The sequence below is a fragment of the Hippoglossus stenolepis genome, chromosome 5 (assembly GCF_022539355.2).
Source record: "Hippoglossus stenolepis isolate QCI-W04-F060 chromosome 5, HSTE1.2, whole genome shotgun sequence".
Taxonomy (NCBI): domain Eukaryota; kingdom Metazoa; phylum Chordata; class Actinopteri; order Pleuronectiformes; family Pleuronectidae; genus Hippoglossus; species Hippoglossus stenolepis.
In genome coordinates this window covers 15,535,352-15,555,144 of record NC_061487.1, presented here as the reverse complement: position 1 = coordinate 15,555,144, position 19,793 = coordinate 15,535,352, and the positions used below count along the sequence as shown (strand labels likewise).

Below are 19,793 nucleotides of genomic sequence, written 5' to 3'. Positions count from 1 at the left end.
ACATTTACAAAAGTATTCTCATATATATAATTTTCAATAACATTATGAAATAATTAAGTCACTCAACTTTATTTGAAACATTTACATTCATCAAACTGAGGTATATTTACTGAAGGTGTGTCCTTTTTAATCCCTGGCTCTAAATAAAAGCCAAATGTCTGAATTCTTTTCAGTATAATACATGACAGATGTGCATACAGCCTTTACATTTTTACAGGAATTGTCACACAATATATAAACACAGAGATTTACTGAACTACAGTAAAAAAAAAAACACTGGTGTGTATTTTTCTCCTTTACAGACAAACATTAGAAGAACCGCAGCACTGGCAACATTTTGAGAAAAACACAGTAGCGTTTGCTACCGTGCTCCAGAAGCCTTCAAATGAGATGGTCCCATTGTTTACAGTGCTGTAAAAGAAATAATTTAAGATGTGAATACAAATTAAAAAATCTATCGATCCAGTGTGTCAGAATTGTGTTACAAGTACAAACAAGCGTAAAACGAGTACCTTTCAAAGAGGTCGTCACAGCAGCTCTGAATCCTTCCATCTGTGGTATTGAAAGCTGACTCTTGGAACAGTTGCACACAGTCAGGCGGGGGAACAAAGAGGATCCCTGAGAGACAGAGTTAAACTTCATCGCAAGATGCTCTTTAGATGCAGTAAAAACAAATACTCAAGACTGAAAACTTTGGAAAGCTCTTACCTGCAATGCAAGCATTTACAAGAGACACACACGTCCCGGTGATCATAGCTCTGAACACAATAGTTGAGATATCGGTTCTTCTTGACGGGCATATGGAGGCTTTTTGTGAAAAAAAACAGTGCGTCAAAAAGCATCACTGACACTGAACCAGGGTGAACACATATAAACGGGATGATAAGATACTTACAGAGGCCACCAATCACAATTCCAAGTGAGCTAAAGTTGGCAAACCCACAAAGAGCGTAAGTGGTGATTATTTCTGATCGGACCTGAAAGAGGAAAAATAAAACACTTTTGTGCAATGCTTTATACTTTTATATATTTGAACTTGTTTATTATTGTAAAGCAAACCTACACTGTCATTTACTTACAGATATCCACTGAAGTTCATCAAGTCCAATGAGTCTGTTGTTCTTCAGTTCAGACAATTTCTCATAAGCCACAAACTCATTGATGAAGAGCTTTGTGCCAATTAGTTCGGCCACAATGAAACTGTCTTGGTAGGGGACACCCATCATGAAGGCCACAGGCATGAACACATAAGAGCAAATCAACTGTATACAGAAATACAAAAGGTCATTTGGATGTTAGACTCACATACATCCGCATTAATAAATATATGTCAGAATGATGAATTAAATTGTGAAGTTCAAGTTGAGGTATATATATCATAGTTTTGCTAACTCATACCTGAAATGTGATGGCCGGGTATCCCACCATGCCTCCAAACCAACTCAAAGCTTCATTTATGAATGCAAGGATGGCAAGGAAGGCGATCAGGTTTGCTGCGATGTTGGCAATGAGACCTATTGAAGCAGAAGCTCCGTTGCTTGCAGCCTCCAGGATGTTCTGCTCATCTCTAGGATGGTTTTTTTTTTTAAAAAAGTAATTCAACACCCAAAACAGAACAAGCATTATAGATATGCATTGGCTGAAAAAAATCCCCAAAACTCTTACGAAATCACATTCAAGTCCACTAGATTCAGATTTTAATTTGCATCCACACCAAATGGCACTCACTCATCAATACAAACCCCCTAAACATGTCTGAATGTTTTCATCAAGATTCACACTTAATTATCTATATCTTTATTTCACAATGAAAATAAAAAACCTCAATCCACCCCCGGATCCAGATCCCCAGTACTTTTTGCGTAATCCTGCTAACTAACAAACGCCAGTGAAAACATAACCTCCTTGGTGGTGGTGATTAATGAAAGGATTGAGAAGAAAATAAGAAACACATATACACACCCACAAGCCACCTTGATGTTCTTCTCATCCTTAAAGGGACTCTCCTCTGTCTCTGGATAAGACAGTTTGGAGAGGGCCAAGGCACAAGGAGCAGCCATCACAGAGGCTGAGATCAGGGACGACGCATCAATCTGCAAAATACAGTGAAACATCATTTAACGCAGGAAGCTACGGTGGAGTAACTGCGTTGACTAACATAAAGATTTACTGTTGAAATAATAGAACTGCAAATCAGCAAACCACACAAAACCCTCATTGAATATGAAAATGTCCAAATTACTATTTTATTTGGTTTTAATGCTAAAACTCTAAAACACAGTCAAGTGTTTCCTCTCCTACCAGAATATTTTTTCAGTTTCAATGTAGTTGATGCTGATTTGTATTTTTATCTTCAATCAATAAACCGTGTCCTTGACCTGAAGATGGTCTTGTCAGCAGAACATTATTAACCTCTCCCTACAGACGGGCTTCTCTCCTGTGATCTTCAAACCGGTTTTGTGTACAGCCTGTGCTGCATTCTTCATGCCAGAAGAGTGAATTATTTTCAGGAAAAAATGCTGATTAAATTCAGCTATCAGACTTTCCTGGCTCCAAATGAAGGAGCATGGATTGAGCTGTCCAGTACAGATTAACTGCTTAAGTTGTAGGTCGTACCGAACAGGTTGTTTTGTTTTCTTTGGGGAGTTCTGTTAAGAGAAAACTAATATTTCCTTTGGAGTCCCCCAAGGTTCAGTCCTGGGTCATCTGAGAAAAGTTTCTGATGCCCAAAAGAAAAAAGAAAACTTTCATTCGGAGGAAGGATTAAAAAAATGAAACTCAGTAACTTTTCCTAAATGGACAGCAGTCACGGTAACAACTTTCAAGCTTGTAAAAATGCAAGTTACTGCTGCCTAAAAAATGTGAGTAAACTCAACTTGAAGAAAAGCATTGTTTTCAAATCAGAAAGATAAGTTGTTAAACTCAATATTATTTGCTGTTCAAACTTGCTTTATCTTTTCAAACAAACACACAATTCCACATTCTTATTAGTTAAGTTAACTTAAATTCATACTTATACCATTTTAAGTTAAGTGGACTAGAGTTTTTACACAGTTTGTACTTACATTTACTTCTTATCTTGGCTAATTATGACAAGTTCGCCACATTATTTATATTCATACTCATGTAACATATATATTTCATATGATGGGTGTTCTCAGCAACAAGAACTGCAGGTAGAATTAATCTTTATCTTGTATCTATTACTTAACAAGAACAGACTGAATAACTTAATGACACTCTGAGGTCTAACTAACATATTAGTGACCCTTTTTACTCATAGTGCCAAATTACAGCTCTTCCAACAGCATCACATCATTTCCCTATGGGACAACTGGGAAAAAACCTTTATGGCTTGGTTTACTCATTACTGTACTGCTCTGCACTGTTCACTTCCTTCATTTAAAACAAGTTCAAATACTGAACCCCAGTAAAATGGAGTACCACGCTCAGACTAAAATCTCCTCACCAACTCTGACCATTAGAATTAACTTCAAGGTGCTTTTCGTTGTTCTCAAATCAGGTTACCTCCTCGCTACATCACCACATAATCGGCCTCACAGTTTATGCTCTTAACAAAACCCTGAACTGTGCTGACAATGTCCCATTGACAGTTCCTTTGCTGACCGAGATGCTGGATATGCAGCCCCAGACTCTGGAGGATTCTCCATTACAATGTTTTAAAAGAAGAATTCTGCCACAAATGCAAACCAGAAGCCCCCTAATAGATTCAAGAATATACACGTTTAATTTTGTTTACTTAGCTTTACACTCACAATTCAAATATTAATTTAATTTATATCTTTGGTCTTTTTTCTTTATGTTTTTCATCTTTATAAATAAATAAATATTCTCTTGCTTCTTTTAATATGAAATAAGGAATAAATACTAATTATTATTTATTATTATTATTATGATGATTATGATGATGATTATTATGATGATGATGATTATTGTTATTATTATTATTATTATTATTATTATTATTATTATTATTATTATTATTATTATTATTATTATGTGCTCATATCAAAACAGTTTAATCTCACCCCAAATAAGATGAACGTCCCCATGACACTTCCCGCTATTGTGGCAAATCCACCAGTCATGACAGCATGGATCTCAGATTTGGTCATGTCCTTCAAATAGGGGCGGATCAGCAGCGGTGCTTCAGTCTAACGCACACACACACACACAAAAAAAAAGGTGTAAAAGTAAACATTGTATTACATTGATTATTTTGTTAGAAAACCTAAAAACAAAGTGCAGTCAGAGAACATTGTGTTGTAAAGACATGAGGCTCTGACCTGGCCAACAAATATGTTGCCTGCAACACTCAAGGTCTCTGTGGGAGAGGTTCCCATCGTTATCTGCATGACCCATGAGATCTGCGGGGAGGGAGACATATGGCTCTTAGTCACAGTGTAACTCTGCAGGAGTAAGCAATACACACCTATGTAGACCTACAGCAACATGTTTATGTGCTGTATATGTTTTAACTTTGCTTTACCTTCAATATGAGCCACTGCATTATCCCCAAAAAGTATAGGATCGACATGATGCTGCTGAAGAACACAACGATGGGCAAAGCCTGAGGATGAAACCCCAAACTAAAGTTAAACACATTCCATTTGAATATTTTGTAATATTAATCATCTCATAATTATATCATGAGATTATTATCTCATCCTCTTACTTGAAAGGCAAAAATGCCTGTGATCAGATCCCCGAAAACAAATGACGACCCTGCTTGGGTGTATTCCAGAAATATCTGTAATTATGAGACAAGGAAGAAACATGGGTTATATTATCCAAAATAATCATTCATTCAGTACCTCATTTAAATGATGACATGCTATTTATGACGCTTTGCTTAATTATAGTTTACAATGCTAAGTATAGACTGTGGCTAAACTACAGATTAAAAAGTGATTAACAGACCACATGCCTGTGCACACATTCTGCTGATTCAACCTCATGGATGACCCAAGAATAGGGGTGAACTGCCCAATAAAGTAGCTTTCAAGATAAGTATAACCATGTATGACAGATAAAGAATTTTGTGAGTTAGAAGATAAGAACCACGGTGTGTCATATGAGTAAAGTCTGCTGAGCAAATCAAGAGTTTCCGGACCATACTTGTTAGTGCTATGTTTGGTAATAGGAGCAGAATGCACCTTTTCACACACAATCTTACAAACACTGTTAGTTATCTACTTCACCAAAATAGACCATTCAAGTGTGGTACCTTCACTTGATTCCCAAGCCATTCGAAAGCTACGAGTCCAGGCTGTGTTCTTATAACAAAAATGCCAATGCAGAACTGCATCCCGAGACCCCAGAACACAGGCCTCCATGTCACCTGAGAAGACAGTTTGACAATCAGCGTATGAGGGAGTCTCCATAAGAGCCTATAGTGTTATTGCAAGGAAGCACTTGTGCTAAACCTTAAGATGATAGAGGCACAAGGTCAATGTTATATCCAAAGTCTCAGCAAAACAGAGCACAGATAACTTGGGTGGGGGATGAAGCCAAGGCAGGTTTTGAAACAGCAAAGTAATTGGATGGTTGACTCACCGCCGTCCTGTGCTCTGACAAGAGGAATACAAGCAAGACGAACATGCACACGCCTCCGAACGATATCAGCTGCTCCGGACGATGTCTCGTGTCTAAGACAAGCCACAACACGAGCAGGGCCACGACTGCTAAAATGAAAATCCTGCAAAACACAAGACAAACAAAATACCACATATTCACTCATTAACAGATTCCCGCTGGGAGCACAGGACAAAAACATGACATCCACTCACCATTTTATCCATCTCAGGTTGGATTTGAAGCATCTGACTGCAGGTCTGAAACACTGAACGATGCTTTCTCCCTTGTACTCCTTCACAAGTTCATATGTCAGACCCAAAACACCCAAAATGGTCAGTACCACAAGAGCAATAGCTCTCTGGAAGTCCAACACACAGGCTGCGATGAAGTAGGCCACATAACCTAAAGAATAAAAAGAGTGTTGGATCGAATATTACTGTATTCCCATGATCATTTCTTTCATGATTATTCATATCTTCTGAATTCATATCATAAAACCACATCATGAGCCAAACACATCCCTGAATAAACTTCTACAGGCTGTAAAATACATCCCAAATTATGAGATTTTTTAAATACCTGCCCCAAGTATTCCCAGCACAATGTATTTCAAGGTTGTAGAGTGAGACTTGATGTAATCCTCCGTAGCGTTGATCGGCTTTGAAACTTGGCTGAAGTACAGAGCAAAATAGAAGTTAGGTCCGATTCTGAACAAAACAAATATTCTTCTGTTTTAAGTATCCTTCTCTCAAGAGCATAAATCTGGTCTCTTTCATATAATTTCACAGATTCATTAGGAAGTAATAAATATTTGCCCAAAGATTGTAACTTTTTTGTGTTCAATGCAACAAAATCACAACACACAAGGAAATGAATCTCACACACATTAGCAGAGAAAACAGTTGCACAGACTGTTGTATTTATGTTGATTGTGTACGTGCCCTTTTATTTACATTGCGTTTAAACAAGATCAACATTGCAGAGGCATAATACTGTACATCTGCTGTAACAAACAGAAATATTACTCCTTGTGTTGTAATGATATTTGTTATATTTAAACTGACACACCTTAGGTATGATCCCAGGCCCTTTTTGTTGTTTTTATTCTGCTGTTTGAAGCTGTCAGCATCAGTAATGATGTCCTCCTGAGAATATAAGGCCATTTCATTTTTTTAAATTATCATTTCGTGTCATTTTCTTTAGAAAGGAAAGGCGATACATACCTCTATTTCAAAACCCTGGTTGTCCACACCCCCTCCTTTGTCAAGGGTCACATTTTTCATCCGGACGCCGTTGATTTCAGCTGGAAAACAGAACAACTGTTCACTTCTGTGCTACAGCTTTTAGCACATTAGCTGTAGTCTGAACAACAAGCAATGGCAACACATGTAACACGCTGCGTCTCTGTTTGCTCTTTTAGATAGAAAAGTCAGTCCACAGAGTCCCGGAGGTTTATCTTGCGAGGACTTGTGAACAAAAATACCAGTTCACAAGTGCAAAACAAACGGCTTAATTCAAGGGAAAGCAGAGCTAATGGCTTACTCATTGTGAGTCCTCCTTAACCCGGCTGTCAAATGCTGTGGTGTAAAATACGCTGCGGGAAAATATACTCTGCCCTCCATGAAATGTCTTATCATTAATTAACAGACATGTTACGTGCTGCTCTGATCTGTCTCAGGAAGTCCATGACAGTGTCATAATGCAACACCAATGATTTAATGGGCCTTATGAAACAGCTTTGATTGGACGTGAGGCCGAACACGTTCATCATTTGCCACACCAAGCCAACAACAGATGATAAAACGTGAATTTCTGTTCACTTATTAATTAATTGGAACTGAACTCTGAGCCTGGAGAGCTGATATGTGATAATGCAATGTAGTGCATCATGTCGTGGTTTAATCATGAATGAGTTTATCTTGTGCGTCATGTATTTACGTATATCATAAAAAGGTTTTCTTCTTGTGAAAAAAAATTATTTGTCGAATTAATAAATGTTCTAATTTTACTGAGCCAATATCTTTTTTTTTTTTTAAATCACAATTTGAGCACAAAAACAACTAACAAATCTAAAGATGTATTTTGATTAGATGGGGAGCAAATATTTTCTCTTTGGATCAACATTTAAGTGGCATTTTTAGAGACAGAAAAACAGCTATAATATGGTTTAAAATACAAGTGACAACGTTTTCAAACATGTTTGAATGAATTGTATCATTAGACATATCCACATATCCTGTATTTGAAATGATCAGCACACATCACTTAAAGTAAACTTGTTTTACAGTGACAAAAATGCCACTTCTTCAGAAGAAAAAGTATATCGAGTACTCGCTGCAGATAGCCTTGATGTCAGTTATCGCTGCTTTTTGCTCCATTAAATATATAGCAGTGTAATTACTTTCATAATCACAATTTATGATGGGATATTATTGCAGCTATTTGTTCCACCTGCTGCAGTTCAGATTGGATCTGACAAACATCTCAGATTCCTTAGAAAATAGAGTTTGTCCATGGTTCATAACTCTCAATGTGGGTTCAGTCTGTCTGGAGGAAGGAGATAAACACATTTAAGGATATTTGTGTTGTCAGAAAGCCTTTGCAGACCCTGAAAATTCATTGACGGATGTTAACGACCCAGGTACTTATTTTGCAGCGTAACATTGAACGCCTCGGCTCGCTAAGTCAAGACTTTATTTTTATGTGCAACATCAACTCTTTCACAAGAACAGACCAACAGACTCATTTGAAAATGTAGATGTGCCGACATAGCTTGGGAGATATAATTGTTGAAGGATGACAGTATTGCACGACAGTATTGCATTCAATACATTTCAACCTACATTTAGGAAATACCTTCAGATTGTTCCTTTTAATCCTTTTACAACATGGTTATTTATTCACTGACAAAAGCATTTAAAAACATGTTTAAAATACTTAGTTTCCCCAATGTATTTTGTTTCATCTCTCAAATAACCTTGCTGTAATCACTTCAATCTTAATCAGTTTTTTATTTTTTATCTAATGCCACGGTGCCTCGGGCCTGTGTTTCTATAAACTTTATTTTAACTTATCTTAATGAACACATTTTGATAACATTTAAAACATGCAGAAATCAATACCCACCTTAAACACACACACTTGTTATTTGAACTTCCATTTATTGAGGACAGCCTAACCAAAACCTTATCACTAACCTTAACCGTGACCAATTCATTTCTAACCCCAACCTTAACCTAACCACAACTCACATCTTACCCCTAACCCTAAACAGGACCTCGTAAATTAAGCTATGCCTCATTAGGACCAGGTTTTGGTCTCCATGACGTCTACTGGTCCTCATGAGATGTATTAATAATTCACTATTACTGGAAAAGGTCCTGAAGAGATGACAAAAATGAGTACACACACACTCTTTCTCACACACACACACACACACACACACACACACACACACACACACACACACACACACACACACACACACACACACACACACACACACACACACACACACACACACACACACAGAGTCTATAAACTGAATAGGTGTCACTACTGCCTGACAAGGGGGAATGGAAAGCAATGAATCTAAACTCGCTCAATCATGTCTTACAAGATATCAAAACCTACCTCGCCCACCCAAACATGTACTGCGTCCCACCTCAAAGGCTCCTGTGGTCATGGATCTCCCAGAAAACACAAAAGCTGAATATATGCATACTCCAAACAAGCAGTCTCTACATCTGGACAGTCCTCCTCAATTCACAGACAGTCATTTATAGTGCAAGGTGGCAGGGCAGTTGTCCTTAAATGGGTCAGAAAATGTAAATGCCACTGGGAAACTGGGGCAGGTGTATTTTCGGTTTGAAATGACAGTGTGAGTTGGGGCCTTTCACATCATCTACCTGGCAAATATTTAACCAATTCCATTGCTTCATCTACCTACATCAAATTCCACTTAACCTTACTTCACCAGGAAGTACGACTCAGTGTCAACACTTATACCAGGAAGAGCTCGGGGACATTTATTAAAAACGAGCAGTAAAACAAAACCTTATCTCGTTAATGCCCCAGTGATTTACAACATGTCCAGATTACACTAACAAGAGCAAACAGTGGAGATGACGTCTGGTTTCCTTTATTTACATCCTGATTTTAAATTAACAAAACACTGACTGAAACACCAACACAATGGATTGGAGGATACTAAGCATGAAAACAAACACGTTGAGATCAACATGCAACTGGTGATCATGACTGTGTTTTTGGTATTTTTCTGAAAACGTTACCTTTAAAATTAAGCTGAGGACAACACAGTGGATTCGAAGAACATTGACGTAATCTTACTGTTTTCATAGTTTGATAATGGACAACATTTTACACTATTATCATCATGTCTAAGTTGTTTGAACGCAATCCGTTTGATTTCTTTTGGACTTAAGGCAGGAGGGTAGCTAAGAGAAGCTAGTGCCAGTGTTTTGGGAGCTTTTTTTTTTCAAGTTGACACACATGCATAGAAAAACTAAAAGGGTATTCTCATCCTATTTCTTGTTATTATAATGAAAACATAATATTGACACAAGAAAGGAAAAGTATAAAAGAATAGGAAAACATGCAGACAAAGGACTGTACAACATTAGCATATGGTGCAACTTATATATTGCATAAATTATAGTATATATTATAGTATTTCCCCAATAATTTGAGGTTGTAATAACTTTTTTGTTTGTTGTTATTTTAGAAATAAGGTCCAAGAGATACTGTGGATAAACAATCAATAAAGAATATTAGGGGTGGTCTCCAGCACTCTGGCTTTATGTATGTTTCATTGGTCAATAAGGCAAATAAGCCACAGATGCCTATGTCTCAGGAGGAAGAGAGGATTGTTCCTCTTACCAGAAGGCCGGTGGTTTGATCCCCACTTCTGCCAATCAGCATTCCAAGGTACTGAACCCCAATTTGCTACAACAATGGTGTGTAGTAATAAAAACGCTGTGCATTGAAGCGCTGTATGGAACAAGTGTGTGTGAAGGGGTGAATAAGACTTGTGCTGTAAAGTGAAAATCCATTGAATATAATAGAAAAGTGTATATATAAATACAGTCCTTTTACCATTTACCATAGGCTTGGGAGGCCTGTAGCTTGTGAGTAAGTGTTTGTGGAGCTTGACTATAGATTACATAAAGATGGATGACATAACTCTCACAAATTAAGCCAAAACATCTTGCCCCCTGGTGGCTGGCTGCAGTACAGGTCATTAATCCCACCTCCTATATGTCAATGGTTGGGAGACTGACGAAACTAAAAAAATCTAAGTACAAGTCAAACTAAATCTTCTCAGAGACGATTTCTATCATTCTAGGTATTAGTTATTATCACACTGTTGCTTATTCAAGTGTTAACTTTTCCAAGTACATTTGATTTCAATAAGTTATTTGATCATGTAAAAATGGGGTGAAAAGTCATGATTGACAGCTGAGACTGACTCCTGATTGGTCGCCACCGAGGCTCCATCCCCTGATTGCTACTGTCACTACTGGCTCCCAGTGAGCAAGATGGCAGCGTTCACATCCCACCATCCTTTTGGCTTCCTACCTGGATATTAAAGGAAGTGGAGATGCATCGATCTTTATGTTCAGTCAATGAGTTTGACACTCAACATATTGGTAATACATCACTGAAGTACCTCCTTAATAAAAGTCTAATGGGACCTGAGCAAGATTATACACCCTGAGGTATGAGCAGACAGGGTTGAACAATGGCAGCAGCAGTGATCAGTTAGGGGCCCCTTTACTCCCAGTGGCCCCCCGAGTATGCACATGTTTCCTATTTGATTTCGGTGTTAGCATGCTGCTTTACCTTTCTACTTGAGACAGATGCAGTAAACCGATGTGTTTGCAGCAGCCGAGCCACAGAGAATCTCCTCCTGCTTCTCCTGAGAAACCACAGACTGTGTTGAGTCGTCCCTCGCCTGTAAGACAACGCCGTGGGTTTGAGTCCCTCCTGGCGCAGGAAGAGGAAAACGAAGTTGACGCTAGTAGCTTGTAGCTTAGCCATGGAACCCTGCCGCAGCCAAACCTAGCTCCCCGACGCTCAGCGCACACACCCAACAGCCTGTCCGGCTAATGTGCTGGAGCTGTTAAACACCACCGGGTCCGATGGTGAGCGAACTCGTGCATCCATATGGTTTTATCTTTGGGTTTGGATACATTATTTGGGCGGTAGCATGTCGCTAAGCTAGGCTGCTAACCCTGTGGCTGGGCTCCGTTATGTAGCCACTTCGCTAACTGACACGGCTAACGTCAAAACAGCTGGTGTTGTCCAGCCCCACAGTTCAGAGTCGCGTCAGTTTAATGTCCAATCACTTGTTTTGTCTTTGGACGTTCGCGTTGTAGCCTCGCCAACGAGAAACTGTTCATATACGCAACGCTTAGCTTGCCATGCTAACTGGAGCTAGCGTTTTGACGTTAGCCAGCTGCTAAGTGGTCTGTCAGAGAGTAGAGCAGGGACGGACTTTAAAAGTTTTGCCCGCTGTGTCCGCTGAGTGCAGTGGAAGCTAACCGTGCGTGTGTTTCTGCAGGTTCATGAGACTGTGCAGCCATGGGTGACATGAAAACCCCCGATTTTGACGATCTCCTGGCCGCCTTTGACATCCCAGATGCCACAGGGTTGGATGCCAAAGAGCCCATCCAGGGGAGTCATGAGGAGACGGAGAGTCAGCTGAAGCACACGGGGATATGTCTGGACGACGGCCTGTTGAGCAACCAGGCTGTCACAACACCAGACATACCTGTTGTGAGTGTTATTGTGAAAAACACAAGTCGTCAGGAGTCGCTGGAAGATTTTGGTGACAGGCTTCACTCTGGATCGGCACAGCAGAACGGATTCAGGGGACAAGAGACCTCGATTGACCCTGTTGAAATAACCAACTCTGGCTTCTCCAAAGCACTCGCCTCCGCTCTGAACGGGGAGAGTTCCAGAGAGTTTATCGGAAAGGCGCCGGTTCAGGCCAAACCTGATGGAAGAGCAATATTTTCCCACTCCCTTTCTAATTTTAGCCCCATTTCCAGTCCTGAGTCTGAGGACACTCGGTGTAGTCGTGATGAAATGCATCCAAAACAAGAGAGACCCTGTTTCCCAGATGCTCCAGTGTTGGTGGAGCCTTCGATGCCAGACATTCGAAAAAGTTTGGACCTCAGCATGTTTGATGACTGTCCAAATGACTCTAATATACCCACAAACACTCAAAGAAGCGGAGCTGATAGTAGTAGGAGTGAGGAGCTGTCGGACATCTGTGGCAGCAACGAAATAGATCTAACACTTAGATCACACAGTGCACTTCCCCGGCTAAGCTGTAACCAGAACTTTATTGAGACCAACTGCAATTCTGGAGCCATGATGGATGTTCCCACCTCTTATCCTCTTGCTAAATCTCAGACATCTAAGTTATCCTCTTGCCTGGAGGCTTTGGTTGCCCTGAATGCTAGAAAAGATCCCAGCGAGCCAACGAATCCCAGAGAGACGCTATCAGCCCACAACGACTGCATGAAAGCCAGCCCCAAGGTACCCATATCCCCACTGAGCCCCAGAAGTCCACTTGAAGCTGTGAAACGTTTAATGAAACCCCCCGATAGCCCCATGAGCATCTGCAGTGATAGCAGTGGCAAAGCATCTCCCGCAGTAGCATCTGGGTCACCCCCTTTAATACCCAGGGTCAGAATTAAGACCATCAAAACCACAACTGGGCAAATCAAGCGCACAGTGACCAGTGTGCTGCCTGATTCAGAAACAGACGAAGTTCATTCTACCAATGAATCCTCTCCATCTCATAGTATGATTAGTGAGGACTCTTACTGTAACATGTCTCCTCATCAGTCTCAGAGTGCAGCTGCTGATGTTGGAATACAGAATAAAAGCTCCACGACTAGTGCATCTTCACCAAAAGTCTTACACAAGAAACCCGAAGCAAACCCCAAAAGGTCAGGCACAAAACAGTCCACGACAGCATTTCATAATACTAGCAGTCCTGTCAAAAGGTCTGGTGCACATCAGGGGCCGAAACCAAAGAGAGTGTCAGCCACAACAGGCCAGACAACCAGCACAAGCTTCCTTCCCAAAGCAATGCACTTAGCTAGTTTGAACCTGGTCCCTCACAGTGTTGCTGCTTCAGTAGCGGCACGCTCCACCTCTCACCAACAAAACCAACCCACACTCTCCTCCACCGTGTACAGCACAGTCCCGCTGGTGCATCAGGTCAAAACAGCCAAGCCCAACCCTCGCACGTCCATTCCTAACACAGCAGCAGGAACCTTAAACAGACTGTTGAACAATGCCAACCCTGTGCCTACGTACGTGCCCAACCTGAACCCCCCTCCAGAGAGCAATATCAACCTACCGCCACGGGGGTACTGCTGCCTCGAGTGCGGCGACTCCTTCGGGGTGGAGAGGAGTCTTGCGTTTCACTACGGCAGGAGGAGCGTTCACATTGAAGTAGGATGTACACACTGTGCAAAGACGATGGTGTTCTTCAACAAGTGCGCCTTGCTGGCACATGCCCGGGAGCACAAAAACAACGGCATGGTGATGCAGTGCACGCAGCTCCATATGAAACCCATAGCAGAGGAACAAATGTTTGCACCCCTGAGCACCGAACCTGTGAATGCCGACTCGTACGCCTCGCCGTCGCCCTCAGCTAAGAGCCAACCTGTGCTGCCCTTATATCCAGACAACCATATTCGCCACAGACTCCGATGCTTGGAGTGCAACAAGCAGTTACCTGACTACAAAGCACTCGCAGGACACTACCAGAGACTGTCAGAAGATGTGGACGAACTAGTGAGTTTCAGCAAAATATTTAAGGCTTTTAATGTATTTTCCAATTCTTACACTTCTCTCTTGTTTTCTTTTTTTAAACACAGATATGTAAGGTGTGTTCAATGCTGCTACCTAACAAGTGTAGCTTCAAAGCTCACCAACGCATCCATGCACACAAATCACCTTACTGTTGTCCTGAGTGCGGCGCCCTGAGTCGCTCCGCAGACATACAGAAGCACGTCAAGGAAAACTGTCTGCACTACGCACGCAAGGCTTGGTACAAGTAAGCTTCCAAACATGAAATGCTTTAATAAAAAGTCTCAGTCAATACAGTGTTAGAGAAATGTGGCATTATGTTTCCTCATTTTTCCCCAGATGTCTTCACTGTGATATGGTTTTCAAGACCTTTCAAGGACAAAAGGCTCACATCGAAGAGAAACACTGCGCGGTCTTCTACAAGTGCTCCATGTGTCCGGTGGCCTTAAAGACGTCTGACAGCTGTGAACTGCATTTGAAAAATAAACACGCCGGTAGCAAATCAACTCCTCAGTAAGTTAACGACACATGACCTGACTTATAAAGAAAAATGGTACATTTTGTTTCACAGTTTATTTTAATGGTGTTCTCTTTGGTTTGCAGGTTAATCTTTAAGTGTTCTTGTGAGACCATCTTCAAGAAAAAGCAGTCACTGATTCAGCATTTCCATCAGAACGCCCACAAGCGTGTCACCTGTGTGTTCAAGTGTCCAGAATGCAACTCAGTCTTTCCACAAAAGCAGTTATTAATGCAACACTTCAAGGTTTGTTTCTTTGTACATTTAATTAAGATATATTAATTAGTTGAGCTCATTTAGCTCCCAGTGATCAGTGTGTGTTTAGGTTTAATTTAGTTCTGTAGTAAGACTCGTACTATACATTTACCCATGTATGTGTTAAAAAGAAATAAGATGTGGTTACTAACTTTCATTATTCCCATGAAAATTGTACATTGAAACTGTTATTACTTTGTCTCAGGATTGAATCTGCAAAACCTTGCACATGATGCTGGGAAATCCCCAACGTCAAGTCAAGTGTCTATCTCATATGTTGTTAACGTCTTGAGATTTTCACTATGGACTGTTTATATTTTCTGTTCTGCAGAGTGTGCACGTTGGAAACACGACAGCAGAGACGGAGAAGAACAGTAAACAATCTGACAAGACAGACGGCCAACAACAGAAGAGTCACAATCCTGTCAAACCCGCAGAGAATCCCCGGAAAAAGGCTAAGCAGGACAGCAGACCCCGTGTGAAGCCCACTGGCTGGACGTGTGTGGAGTGTCTCCAGTGGTTCCCCGAGAGAGAATCCTATGTTTCTCATGCGAAGAACAAACACGGCAAGGTAGGGGATCATGAATATTTATTCTAATAAAATATAAAGAGGTCCAATGACAAATAAGACCTCTTGTCTCCAAATCAAACGTTAAACTGGAATGGCACTGAGTAGATGCCTCCTCCAAGGCCCTGCACTCCCCTTAAAATCTATCAAGCTGCACCACATTTCAAGCACTCATAGTTATCAGTCCCATAGATATCCCATAGGGTCATTTCTTCATCAGGATCCATTAATTATTCTGTCTGGATCCACACCAATATTTATTAGGTTCTCGTCATCCACCAAGTGCCATGGAAATTGGTTCAGTAGCTTCTATGTCATCCTGCTGACAAACGAACCAATGGACAGGGGTGTAACCAAACAATTATTCTGTCAGCAGACAGACAAAACATCATGGGATAAAAAACCTCTCATGTAAACTAGTCTGAACAATGTAGGTTGGGAGAAATAAAATACATAAAGCACTGAATTCTGCACTTTCCCTCTGCCTACTCTTCATGTAGTCTACCTGAAAACTGTATAAACATAAACCAGTCCAATAGTTTGAGTGGTAATTCTGTAAGTCGTCCTGATTTAAAGCGGTGAACTGTTTTCCATCCCAGTTGATTTGGCAACACCTGGTAATAGAAAATGCAGTTTGATACCACAGCTCTCAGCATTCTGGAGGTCAGCAATGCAAATTATTGTCATTTTAATAAAGAAATCAGGAAATGATTGGCCTGTTTCTAGTTATCTGTTAACAACCTCATTCCTATTATGAGTCTGTAGGGAAGTAGCTACTCCGCTGAGAAGTTGAAGTGTCTCCTCTAGCTCTTCAACCAGTGACCCACAGTGGCTTCTTCTTCTTCTTGTTCCTTTACTCCCTGCAATATTTCAAACAGCAGAAAATGAAATGAAACCCTTTTAAAGTGAAGTTGCTACAAAAGGAAATGTTCAGTTTGCACCGTCAGCATCTCGATGCATCATTTTCTCCTGAAATGTTGCCACAGACGCGCAGTAAACATATACAAGTATTTCCATGCTCTCAGTCACCATTGTATTAGCTCATGCTGTGATAGATTTTTAACTCCTTGGCATTTGCCACTTAAAGCCCCCGACCAGCCACTCTCCTTTCAGCAGGGCAGCATGTATGGTGCTGAAAGGAGAGATGACTTCAGTGAGCCCTGCAGCAGAGGTCAGAGTAGGTGCTGATTGATTGGATGGATGCTGCCAGTGCATGAGACGAGCTGCTGATGTCTAGATATCTGTTGGGAATTTCAAATTATCCCTAAAAGTTATGCCAAAGTTTTCCCTTGTTGCTATTTCTCAGCTACCTCTTTTGTTTTTAACTTTTTCTATATTATTTCTACTCCAACAGTCGGTGAAGAAGTATCCATGTAGACACTGTGAGCAGTCCTTCAACTCTCCAACCAGTCTACGGAGACACATTCGCAATGACCACGATGGCAAAAAGAAGAATTACACTTGTTGGTAAGATCGTTATATTTGGACATGAACTAATCATTGTTGTAGAAAATATCTAATGTCCATTCCTTCTTTATAAATTAAGGTATTGCACGGACACGAAGACAATATTCACCTCGAGTGTGATGTTGAAGAACCACATCAGTCTAATGCACGGAATCAAAAATCCTGATCTTGGCCAGATGCCGAAAACAGCCACCCAGGAGTCAAAAAAGGCTTTGGGCAAGGTATTTGTTTATTTGTTTTTTAAGCCTAAACAACAACAAAATACAAACGTTATTGATGATTTTAAAGTGTGTGACCTCTGTGACCTTCAGGGACTTGTGTCAGAAAGACCGGCTGTTGTCAAACAGGGGAAGCAGGGACAGGATCTCACGGGGAGTCTCGAGGCTCCGTCAGCGAAGCGTCTGAAATCTCAGTTCCGCTGTTCAAAGTGTGGTTTCATCACAGACGACAGCACACAGTTCCAGCAACATATACCTCAGCATAAAAGTGATGAAAACACTCCCCAGTGCCTTCACTGTGGCCTGTGTTTCACATCTGGGCTGTCTCTCAACAGACATCTTTTTATTGTACACAAAGTCAAAGACAAAGGCGAAGAGGGGACGGGGGATAGAAAAGAGAAGGAGGTGGAGGTTAGGGAGAAGGAGGAGGATAACCAGCCAGTCAGATCTGCAGAGACTGACGAGGTTAATAATTCGTTACCAGAGCTACATGAAACGGAACCAACACAGGCAGGAGAGCCAGCGAATCTGCACTTTGACAAGACCACGGACTGTAATTTAAAACTGAGCGCTCACACGCCAACAGTCTCTCTGCGGTAACGGCAACCGCCTCGACACCTCTTAAAAGTGTCAGTGATGTCTTCGGTTTTCCTTGTGAACTGTGTTTTTCATGTAACGAGGGCTGCTTGACATTAATGCATGGAGGTGGTACAGAGAGTCTGGGCCTCTTCGTTTTCAAATGGCCTCTCATGTTATTCAGTATATTCAAGCAGATCCTTAACATTTAAGAACAAACAGTATTTTCATAAACGAGAGGACAAATTAATATTCATATTTTAAAATTTATTTAACTTTGCATGTTGGTATTGTATTCTTCTTGCCTTCCAAGCATACAGCAAGTGCACTCATATTACAGCTGAAGCCTTTTCTTTCTATTTCTTTCTATTTGTTTGTTTGTTTACATCCCCCCCCAACTGGAGACTCAGGAACACCTTGTTAGTTTTTAGGTCTCGTATTGGTTGATGTAACAGTGACGGGGTGGATTTTTCGCTTTTTGTAACCAACGGTAAATTTAAACCTCTTAAATTTTGTCTGAAGTATTTAACGCTACACATTATTACCTGAATGGGATTCAGGTTGCAGTCTTTATGTTGAACCCTATTGCAATTATTTTTGCAGTACGAAGTTAGAATTTTAGTCGCCATTTATCAGAAAACTGTGTAGTTTGGTATTGGTTTAAAATCAGTCCTTCTGCATTTATGGTAAACAGTTATATTTTAACAAGTATCCTGTATGGTCAGCTACAGAAATTAGGCTATACAGAAGAAAAAGAGTTTGACAATTTGAGCTTTCTGAAATCCTTTTTCCTTTTACGGTTTATTGAATGTGTTTGATTTGTGGCTGCATGTGTTGTCCCAGATCTGGCCTTTTCTTTTTCTTAAAAAATAAGATTTTTATTTGAAAGAGCATTTAGGTGAAACGTGGAGAGGTATTGTATGTTGTGGCGCAGCAGTATTGAAAATACCTCAAATTACCAGAAGTGTATTTTTAGGCAAGTGAACGGTCGATGTAATGTCAAATCAGGGTACATTGTTTTGGATAATCCAGAGCAGGCATGGAAGTGAAGTGTGGCGGGATACGGAGACGATGTTTTAGAAATCAGGACCTGGTAACAGGAAGACACTCATAACAATAATGAAAAAACACATCAGACAAAAATAAATATCATGGTTTCTTCTCACTCATGTCCTGATTTGTAAAGCAGCGCCGAAATGTTTTGTAATGAACACATGACAGTTCCTACCTCCATGGTAAATGGCAGTGATTGTTAAACGTTGAAAGGCTTTTGAAGAGTCGCAGGTAATCTCAGTGCAATGTAATAATGAGTTTATAAAATGTGTATTGTTCCACATTATTCAATTTTATAAATTATTTTGGGAATGATAGTGAGGATATTCGGTCATATTGACTCAACTGGCGAGGGAACTTTTCTATGTAAGTGCTACACGAGCGCTCTTATTTCTGTCTAATCCTTAAATCACCACGCTGCAGCTGTCAGTCTGCGGAGGCTGAAAAGAACGATTCTTTTGTAATGCTTGTGGAAAGAGATTTGTACTTTTGATACTGTGTACAGTGAGGACTTGTATAGGAAAGTAACGTGTACATACAGTAGCCAATGAACCCTAGATTCACAACATTTCTTAAGCCATTACATCTGTTCAGCATGCAGTGGCCCATGTGCCTTGCTGTTATGTTTACGTAAAGTACTTACAAATAAATCGGTGCATTTAATTACAATTCTGCTTTGTGTCTTCCT

General features: G+C 40.5%; 2 protein-coding genes across 3 annotated transcripts; one reads left to right on the top strand and one right to left on the bottom strand.

The window, feature by feature from the left end:
* Positions 1-45: 45 nt before the first annotated feature.
* slc28a1 (solute carrier family 28 member 1) lies at positions 46-11,599 on the bottom strand. Of its 2 annotated transcripts, none has more exons than XM_035156547.2 (18): positions 11,461-11,599; positions 6,822-6,901; positions 6,667-6,743; positions 6,178-6,269; positions 5,811-6,000; positions 5,578-5,719; positions 5,249-5,362; positions 4,697-4,771; positions 4,511-4,591; positions 4,308-4,388; positions 4,050-4,175; positions 1,963-2,093; positions 1,399-1,567; positions 1,080-1,262; positions 896-977; positions 709-807; positions 513-618; positions 46-411 (listed from the first exon to the last, which is right to left on the bottom strand). In XM_035156547.2, the coding sequence occupies exons 2-18, from the start codon at positions 6,879-6,881 to the stop codon at positions 297-299; spliced, it is 1,923 nt and encodes a 640-aa protein (XP_035012438.1). In that variant the 5' UTR covers positions 6,882-6,901; positions 11,461-11,599; the 3' UTR covers positions 46-296. The 2 variants fall into 2 exon arrangements, with proteins under 2 accessions (XP_035012438.1, XP_035012437.1); XM_035156546.2 differs by lacking the exon at positions 11,461-11,599 and adding an exon at positions 7,141-7,180.
* A 25-nt stretch (positions 11,600-11,624) lies between these two features.
* Positions 11,625-19,774, top strand: znf592 (zinc finger protein 592). Its single transcript, XM_035156544.2, has 9 exons — positions 11,625-11,762; positions 12,182-14,436; positions 14,520-14,698; positions 14,791-14,964; positions 15,055-15,214; positions 15,555-15,794; positions 17,146-17,258; positions 17,338-17,479; positions 17,570-19,774. The coding sequence occupies exons 2-9, from the start codon at positions 12,202-12,204 to the stop codon at positions 18,074-18,076; spliced, it is 3,750 nt and encodes a 1,249-aa protein (XP_035012435.2). The 5' UTR covers positions 11,625-11,762; positions 12,182-12,201; the 3' UTR covers positions 18,077-19,774.
* The last annotated feature ends 19 nt before the right edge of the window (positions 19,775-19,793 follow it).

What these genes read in the sequence shown, in the direction of transcription:
- slc28a1 (XM_035156546.2), bottom strand. An exon ending in TGTCAGAGCACAGGACGGCG is followed by an intron (nt 5,363 to 5,577) that starts GTGAGTCAACCA and finishes CTGTCTTCTCAG; the next exon opens with GTGACATGGAGGCCTGTGTT. An exon ending in ACCCGGCCATCACATTTCAG is followed by an intron (nt 1,263 to 1,398) that starts GTATGAGTTAGC and finishes TTCTGTATACAG; the next exon opens with TTGATTTGCTCTTATGTGTT.
- znf592 (XM_035156544.2), top strand. Translation starts at nt 12,202, where the DNA reads ATGGGTGACATGAAAACCCCCGATTTTGACGATCTCCTGGCCGCCTTT. An exon ending in GCACGCAAGGCTTGGTACAA is followed by an intron (nt 14,699 to 14,790) that starts GTAAGCTTCCAA and finishes ATTTTTCCCCAG; the next exon opens with ATGTCTTCACTGTGATATGG. An exon ending in TATTAATGCAACACTTCAAG is followed by an intron (nt 15,215 to 15,554) that starts GTTTGTTTCTTT and finishes TCTGTTCTGCAG; the next exon opens with AGTGTGCACGTTGGAAACAC.